At 43.2% G+C, this 9140-nt stretch overlaps 1 protein-coding gene across 2 annotated transcripts in view; it reads right to left on the minus strand.

The window, feature by feature from the left end:
- The window catches only part of Tsga10 (testis specific 10), a 101346-nt gene extending 92587 nt beyond the window's left edge, over positions 1-8759 (minus strand). For both annotated transcript variants that reach the window (XM_085836496.1, XM_085836506.1), the window contains exon 1: positions 8688-8759. In XM_085836496.1, coding sequence (XP_085692622.1) covers positions 8688-8759 — 72 coding nt within the window. The remainder of the gene's footprint in view (positions 1-8687) is intronic.
- Between the last annotated feature and the right edge of the window lie 381 nt (positions 8760-9140).

Below are 9140 nucleotides of genomic sequence, written 5' to 3' on the forward strand. Positions count from 1 at the left end.
CTGTCTAAAGAGATTTGTGTGTATGTGTGTGTGTGTGTGTGTGTCCTTGCACAAATGGAGGAAGACAGGGGACAACCTCAAGTGTCAGCTCTAGTTTTCCCACATTGTTTTCCTCAGGGTCTATTGTCTGGGGCTGCATTTACCAGGCTAGCTGGCTCGTAAGCTTCCAGGGTTTCTCCTGAATCCACCTCCCAGCCTTTCGCTACCATCTGGCTTTACATGGTGTGTTGGTTGTTTTTTGTCAACTTGACACAAGCCAAGGTCATATGAGAAAAGGGGAGTTCAGCTAAAAAAAAAAAAAAAATGCTTCCATCATACAGGCTTGAAGGCAAGTCTAGAGTATTTTCTGTGAGTGACACCACTCTTGGGCAAGTGGTCTTAGGTGGTATAAGAAAGCAGGCTGAGCAAGCCAGTAAGCAGCGTGCCTCCATGGTCTATTTCAGTTCCTGCCTCCAGGTTCCTGCTTTGATTTCCTACCCTAGCTTCTCTTCATGACCACAATTGTGTGGTGGCTTGATTGAGATGTCCCCTGTAAGTCTCAGTCATTTGAATATTTGGTTCCCGGTTGGTGGATATTTTAAAAAGTTTAGGAAGTATGACCTTGTTAGAGGAGTCGTGTCACTGGGGGAGGGAGGGTGAGTTTAAGGTTTCAAAAGCCCCTGCCATGTGCTGTTTCTTGTTATGGGTCAGGAAATGAGCTGTCAGATGCTGCAGCACCATGCCTGCTTGTCTGCAGCCATACTCCCCACCATGGTGGTCATCAACTCCAACCCTCTGGAACTGTAAGCTCCAAATAAACCCTTTCTTCTATAAGTTGCCTTGGTTATAGCATTTTCTTCACAACCACAAAAAAGTAACCAATACATACTGTAAGTGGAAATAGGCTCTTTGCTCCCCAAGTCCCTTGTGGTCATGCTATTTTATCACGGCAATAAAAATCTACTAGAACACATGGGTTTTAGAATCTAACTCAAGTCTTTATCATATCACTCACTGAGCTATCTCTCTAGCCTCTAAAGTTCTTTATATAACAGGAAGGCATCTGAAAGCAGTGTGCTAAACTAACAAAACTAAACTCTTTTAATTCTCCTTTGTAAACTAAAAATCAAGTGTAAATTCTACAAAATTAGATATTAGGCTAGGCTAGTAATTAAGTAAGAAAACATACCTGACTAAAGTTGCTACTGTGCCTTCCCTAGCTTTCAAGGAAATACTATGGGTAGCAAAGAGAGATGTATATCTGAAACTTCGGTGCCTGGCCTAGCAATCTCCACCCCACACATACAAATGATCTCCACGTTCCAGTGATCTCTCATATCTACTTATTTAGATCTTAGGATATTTAGAATCTACTACTTTCCATCCCCAAAGGCCTATGAACAAGCCCACGTCAGAGCACTTAACACTGCTGCTCTCACTGCACATCCACTGACACAGCAACAGAAGATGTCTGAAGCTAGCCTCTGAACTCCCTCACTGCCCTTGGATCTCCTTTGCCTCATATTCTTTCCAGATCTCCACAATGAGCCACCATCAAGCATGTACCCGCCCAATTTTTTAAAAATTTTAAAAAGGAGGGTGTCTTTGATTTTTTTCTTGACACTCACCTAATATATCGAGTTATGTTGGTTCTATATCCAAAATGTATATCCTAAATCCATCTGTGGTGGTTTCAATAAAAGTGGCCATCCTAGGCCCATAGGGAGTGGTGCTATGAGTGGGTGTGGCCTTGCTGAAGGAAGTGTGTCACTGGGGGTGGGCTTGAGGTGTCAGACCTCAATTTGTGGAGATAAACCTTGTGGAGGAAGAAGTGGGAGAAAGAGCAAGGTCTCACAAGTTTCAGAGACCCCTTGAAGAGTCCAGATCCACCATCAAGCATGTACCCGCCCAATTTTTTAAAAATTTTAAAAAGGAGGGTGTCTTTGATTTTTTTCTTGACACTCACCTAATATATCGAGTTATGTTGGTTCTATATCCAAAATGTATATCCTAAATCCATCTGTGGTGGTTTCAATAAAAGTGGCCATCCTAGGCCCATAGGGAGTGGTGCTATGTGTGATCCGACATGGATCCTGGCATACCAGTGAGACAACACAAAGGACCCAAGGCCAGGAAGGCTGCTTCCTGTCTTCACAGAAACCTCTCCAGGAGACTGGACCCTCCCCTACAGGCTCATAGACAGGTGAGTTAGATTCTGCTAAGCAATGCAGGTTGCTCCCTCACCCCGGTTGCCCTTGAATACATAAACATATTCTAATTGGCTAAAAAGCTATAGATAAGCTTATGTGATAAACAATAAAGTTAGATCTGTACTCTGATGCTGGTTTCCAGAGTCTGACTCCTGGCATCTTTGTGGGCTCTGTCTCCACTTTCTTCCCACTTCCCAGTACCTGTTCCTACACAGCCAGGCCCAGTACTGCTATCTCTTCTTGCTGCCTGTAGATCCAGATGCAGAACTCTCAGCTGCCTCTCCAGCTCCGTGTCTGTGTGCTGCCATGCTTCCCATCTTGACCAAAATGGGCTAAACTTCTGAAGTGTAAGCCAGTCCTAATTAAATATTGCCCTGTATAAGAGTTGCCATGGTCATGGTGTCTCTTCACAGCAATAGAAGCATGGTAACAAAAGTTGTTACCATGGACCGGGGTATTGCTGTAATAGGCTGAACTATGTTTTTATTTGGAGGACTAGGAAACACTTTGGGACTTTGGGCTAGAAAAGTGATTGGAGATTTTAAGTGGGGCTTAATGGGCTATCCTACTACGAACATGGAAGACAGTGGTATGGTACTGAGGGTGATTTGAACTGTTGGGGTCTAGTTCAAAAGATTTCAGAGGAGAATACTATTAGTATATGTCCTTGAGATTGTTCTTGTGATATTTTATAAAAAAATGTGGCTGCATTTTGCTTATGTCTGCAAAGTCTACCTGAGGCTAAACTAAAGAGTTTTGGGTTGTGTTAGCAGAGATTTCAAAATAGCCTAGTCCTATGTGTATCTGCGCTTTTAGTGGCCCATAATACGCAGACCTATAGTGAAAAGGAGAAAATACAAGGAAAAAATAAAAAATGTACAGTTTGAGGAGAAAAGGAGCACCAGGACGTGCACACAGGTTAAAGAGAAGCCTGATGCTGAGTGGGAGAGCAGGAGTGGTGATCTCAGAACAAGACTCCACCCACCCAGCTTATGACTTGTGAAAATGAATTCAAGAAACATGAAAGGGAATTTTTAAAAAGCTTAGAGATGGGTGTGGTAGTACATGCCTTTAATTCCAGCACCTGTGGGGCAGAGGCAGGTGGATTTCAGGTCTATAGAGTGAGCTCCAGGACAGCCAAGTTTAAGCATTGAAGCAAATCATCAAAACCAGAAAACATGTTCTAGCCCCAGCAAGCAGCAGAACTTGGCAGCTTTGGCCACATGGTTCTGGCTTTAGAGTCGAGGGAACAAGAAAAGAGTTATAGAATCTCTCTCTAATAAGGAAAACCATTGAGGCCAGTCCTGTGGCAGGGGTGTCTCTAAATGAAGGCTCAGAAAGACCACTGCATGAAGCTGTGGAGGCAAAGCCTGGATTGCTTTGGAGACCTCAAAATGATAGAGATGCCAGAGCCATGGGCTACCTGCTGAGAAAAGCTGTTAACAAGGAGTATACCCAGCCCATGAGAGAAGTGCATTACAGTCAACAACGCTGAAAGGAACTGGAGATCTGAAGAGGGCTTTGACATCAATCATGGAGATGCAGAGTTTGGAGTTTGCCCCAAACTAGTTTTCAGTCTTGCTTTGGTCCAGTATTTCCTCGCTGGGCTCCCTTTTGGAACAGTCATGTCTATCCTATACCATTTTATGTTGAAAGCATATGATCTGTTTTTTCATTTTGATTTTGCAAGGGACTACAGATAAAAGACTGCATTGAGTCTCAGAAGAGACTTTTGAATCTTGGACTTTTAAACAGTGCTGATACTGTGGTAGACTATGGGAACTTTTGATACTGGACTAAATGCATTTTGCATTATGATATGGCTATAAGCCTATGGGAGCCAGGGAGTGAAAACGTGAAGCTTGAAAGATAATGGCCATCCTAGGCATACAGGAAGTGGCACTATAAGGAGTGGCCTTTTTTTGAGTGGGTATGTCCTTGTTGGAGGAAATGTGTCACTAACAGTGGGCTTGAGGTTTCAAAATCTCACGTGCTGCTACCTCTTCCTGCTGCCTCCAGATCCAAATGCAGAGTTCTCAGCGGCCTCTCCAGCTCCATGTCTGAGTGCTGCCATGCTTCCCACCGTGATCAACATGGGCTAAACCTCTGAAGTGCAGGCCAGTCCCGATAAAATGTTGTCCTATATAGTTGCAGTGATCATGGTGTCTCTTCTCAACAATAGAAATCCTAAGACATCATCCGTTTCTACACACTATATGGATGTGCCTAGACCCAGGTACAACAATCCCCACACCTAGATTACTGCAAGTTTCCTACAGTTCTTCCCCCTCCTTCCCTTGCTTTATAAAAATTATTCTTTACCCTATAATCAGATTAATCACTTTAAAATGTTTAGAGGCTGATCAAAAACACTCCAATGGCTTTCTACTACAATTGGGATAAACTCTGAACTTCCTTAGGTCCTGTATGAGTTGGTGCCTTCTCTTGAAAGATCCGGTACTTCTTTTTCACTCATCAATTAGCTTTACTGCTTATCTTTCTGTTCCTTCCATGGGTGGCTCAGACCTGAAAAACTGTATATCCCTCAGGTTACTATGATGAAAGCCTTATGCCCAGAATGATGGCACTGAGAGGTGCAGGAGCCAGTTGGTAGTAGAACACACGCTTAGCATTCCTAAAACCCTGGAGTCAGTTCCTAGCACCAAAAAATAAACTAAGTCATGATTAATTAACTTTATAGAAGAGGCCCCAGGCTCTTGTCTCTAGCTGCATATGTATCGAAAGATGGCCTAGTCGGCCATCACTGGAAAGAAAGGCCCATTGGACTTGCAAACTTTATATGCCCCAATACAGGGGAATGCCAGGGCCAAAAGAATGGGAATAGGTGGGTAGGGAAGTGGGGGGGGGCGGTATGGGGGACTTTTGGGATAGCATTGGAAATGTAATTGAGGAAAATACGTAATAAAAAAAATAAATAAAATTAAAAAAAAAAGAAGAGGCCCCAGGATTCTCTCATACTTTATACCATGAGGAAACAACAATAAGATATCTATGAACCCGGAAAAGATCCTTCACCAGATGAGATCTTAGAATTCTCAGTTTCCAGAACTGTTAGGATTAAATATCTGTTGCTTACAATCTACCAAGCATACAGTGTGTTGTTATATCAATGCACATGAGCTAAGACGTGTTCCATTTTCAGTCGACTTCACGCCCTCCTCCCACTTTTCCCTACCAGGAACATTCTCTCCTCAGCCTCTTACCTGCCTGACATCTGCTCAACCTCAGTTCTTTGTCTTTTCTCCCTCAATTTCCTTTTTAAAGCAGGTTCTCTCTCAGTCACCCTCCACTCAAGCTACTGCACTTGTCCCTACTTGAAATTATATTATCTGTTTGTTTCCCTGTTTACTGTCTACTTTCTTCTACCGGGATATAAATTCCAAGATGTCTAGGCTGTTGTCTGGTTGCTATGTTTAAAAAAAGTCTACCAGAGTTTCTATATAGAACATTTGTATTTACTCAATGAGTAAATTTTTAGAGTTAATAAAACATTTTTAAAATAATGAAATTTAATTAAACAAAGCAGCCTCTGTGGAGGAATGAAAGTAAATCTGAAGAGGACTAATAAATGAATAAGGATTAAAATCAAAATATAAAATGTAAGCTTTTAATCAGCATAGCTGCGAGAGCCAAAGAGGCAGAATAAAAGTTAAGGAAGACTAAGGCTGTAGAAGGTTCCCTGCCAAAAGCAGGAAAGTATGTTTCCTTCTTTCCAAGAGACCCCTTCCAGAATCAAGCGTGGACTTCATCTCTCAAGAAAATGCTGCGAATAAAAGTCTGCTTAGCCTTAGTCTGAAAACTCAAACCTTAAATCTCCACAATTCAAAAATGTTCTGAGCAACAGCATGAAGCTACAAATGGAAAATTCCATACTTGACCTTGGGAGAATGTCCATAGTCAAAACCCCAGTAGACCAAAAGAGTTACAGAAAATTACCTTCAGGCCATGAATATAAAGTTCATATGAAACATAAATTTTCTGTTTAGATTTGGTCCCATTCGTGGGAAGCATTATGTACATACAATATCCTGAAGTCCCCAAACCCTGAAACAGCAACACTTCTGATCTTAAGCATTCTGAAGAATGATATCTAACATGCATACACAAAGCCAGGAACAGTGAGACAACTTTACTGATCAAGGCACTGTGCCTGAGCCTGATGATCTGCGTTTGATCCCCAAGGACCCATATAGTAAAAGAAGAGAACCAACTCTCACAGGCTCCTCTCATCTCCATATGTGCACTGTGGCAAGCATATACCCTGGCAAGCGGGTGTACAAGCACACATACACATAAATATACACACAAGTTGTCCTTTGACCTCCTCGTGAACACACACACACACACACACACGCACATACACACAAAATTTTTTTATTTTTGTTTTTTTGTTTTTTCTTTTTCTCAAGACAGGGTTTCTCTGTGTAGCCTTGGCTGTCCTGGAATTCACTTTGTAGACCAGGCTGGCCTCGAACTCAGAAATCCGCCTGCCTCTGCCTCCCGAGTGCTGGGATTAAAGGCGTGCGCCACCACACCGGGCACAAAATTTTTTTAAAGAAAAGAATTCCCTAAAATCTGCAGGTAATGAAGCCCTACAGCAGAGAAACAATGAAGACATAAATTAATGTTGACTGGTGGAAGGGCCAAAAGGTGAATAACATGAAGAAATCCAGGTAGTAGGTATACTGTATTCTGACACAAGAATGAGAAAAGGTAAGTGAAATTTTAACTAAGGGGTATAATCTGAGGACCTTCCTATCTACTGGGACTTTAATTTTTCAGTGAAATAGAAGTTAAGATTATATGTTTAAAAAATATCAGCAAAAGGTGGGAAGGGACTAAAGTCATTAAAGTTTAAACTTTTCTTAAGGTAAACAACAACAAAATCTTTCCAGTCGTTCCAATTCAAGCTCCAAGCTCATCTTGTTTCTACAATCCAACCTCTAAAGAAATTACTTATGCCCTCAATGAAGAATGAAACAAGACCTTAGAAACACAAGAAAGGGGTCAGTTGTTCTCTGGAGGCTTTTCTGGACCAAAGGGATTAGTAACTTAAGACTAAGACTAATGGTGTAACTAAAACAAAAGGCACTACCTTTCCAACCGCCTCTCCTCAAAACATGAGATGCATATATTTTAATATCCATAGCCCTGTCCGTTATTTTAAAACCTACTGTCCACTAACAGTAAATCGTGGTATATCTTTTGTATATCTTTACAATGGAACACTAACCAGCAAAGTACCTAGAAGCAACAAGGCTACAATCTCTAAGTGTTGAGCACAGAAGCTGTAGAACACGTGTTACAATTCCCCTTATATAAAGTTCCATAACAAGGCAGACTGTATGCTGTGTGTTCACATAAGAAGATGATAAAACTATTAGGAAAAGCGAGAGAATGCCTAACATTGTCAGTCTGGGCAACAAGCGAAGAGCAAGAGCATGTGGTTCCTGAGAGAACAAATAACACCTGTTCTAATGGCCCCTACTTGTGGGAAACTTTAAAACCAAATTATTTCTAAACAAATAAGGCAGAACCCAGAGACTCTCTCCTTGCCTGGTTATATGCTGGACTACAACAGTGATTCTTCTTTGAAAAATAAGTAAAACCTGTTTTTGAAACTGCCAATAAATAATATCGAGGTTTGGAATTTCAAAGAATATTGATGAATGTAATATTTACCTTATTTCTTTCTCAATAATTAAGACAGAAGAACTTAGTTTACTGTTTAATTAAAATACAACTGGTTTGTTCTTGAAGCACAGTTAAATACGATAACTACAACCTATTCTATTCCGAAATTACTGTGACTTTATTTCCTGAAAGTGAACAAAATGTATTCGAAGTCCTGAAAACAAGAATAAATTTGAAATGACAAAGACCGTAGGACACACAGATTTACAGGGGCTTAAAGAAAACAGCCACTTGTGCAAATTTTTCTTAGTGTCTAAATCGTTGACTGAGAGATATATACAAATACATGTATCCTTATGTACATATATACTGTTTAGGTATCAAGTGCATGACAGACTTGAATAATTTTTTCAAGCAAGACAGCCTACCTTGCCTTTCTTCTATAAAACTATAAAGAGATTATGAGATTTTTTTTTCCATGCAAAATCTCAATTTCTGCCTTCACCTGCCTCCTAGTCTATAAAGAAAAGATTAAGAGAGACTGAGGGGTTCAGGAACAGACAGGCTGAGCTTCCAAATGCCACAGCTTCACCTCACAGTGTCTCTAAGCAAAACAGTCCCCCAACAACCAAGCTGAGGCAGGCAGCGAAGCGGTCACCATAGGAACTGGGCTCAACCATGAACTCCCCTGAAACTAGGGTAAGCTTTGCTCCTGGAACCCATTCCCACCCGGCGGGTCCGCGACGCAGCCGCCTAAGCAGCGATGCCCACCCCGGGCCACCGTCAGGCTCTCCCCACCCTCTTGCAGCCGCCCCGGGGTGGCTCTTCTCTAGCCCAGCGCACCTCCGCGACTCCTCCCTGGAGCTCCGCAGCCCTCCCCCGACCTCCCGGACCGTCGTCCTCCCCGGAGCTCATCCCGGCTACTGAAGGGCCTCCGCCCCAGCGGAACATCCAACCCCACCCCGGCCTCCATCCTCCGCCCCAGTCTCCTCCTTCCCGCCCCTGTCTCCTCCCCAGTCTCCTCCTTCCCGCTCCCTGGACCCCGCCCCGGCGGAGGCGGGCGCTCCGTAGGACGCAGCGGGAAGAGGGCGGGAGCGGTTAGCTCCGGGCTGGCCGACGCCCCGCCCTCACGCTCTGTACCTGAGCGGGGCTCTTCTTCCACCTCCCCGGCGCCTACGCTCCACTTCCGTCCGGCGCGCCCTAGCCCCCGTGCGCACGCGTACCTGTCTCGACACGCCCTCTCGCGGAGACTACGGATCGTGCGCGCGCACCCGAGCGAGCACGCAGCGACGTGGA

This window comes from Mus caroli, unplaced genomic scaffold, assembly GCF_978045245.1.
Source record: "Mus caroli unplaced genomic scaffold, Mus_caroli_1 scaffold_1, whole genome shotgun sequence".
Lineage (NCBI taxonomy): Eukaryota > Metazoa > Chordata > Mammalia > Rodentia > Muridae > Mus > Mus caroli.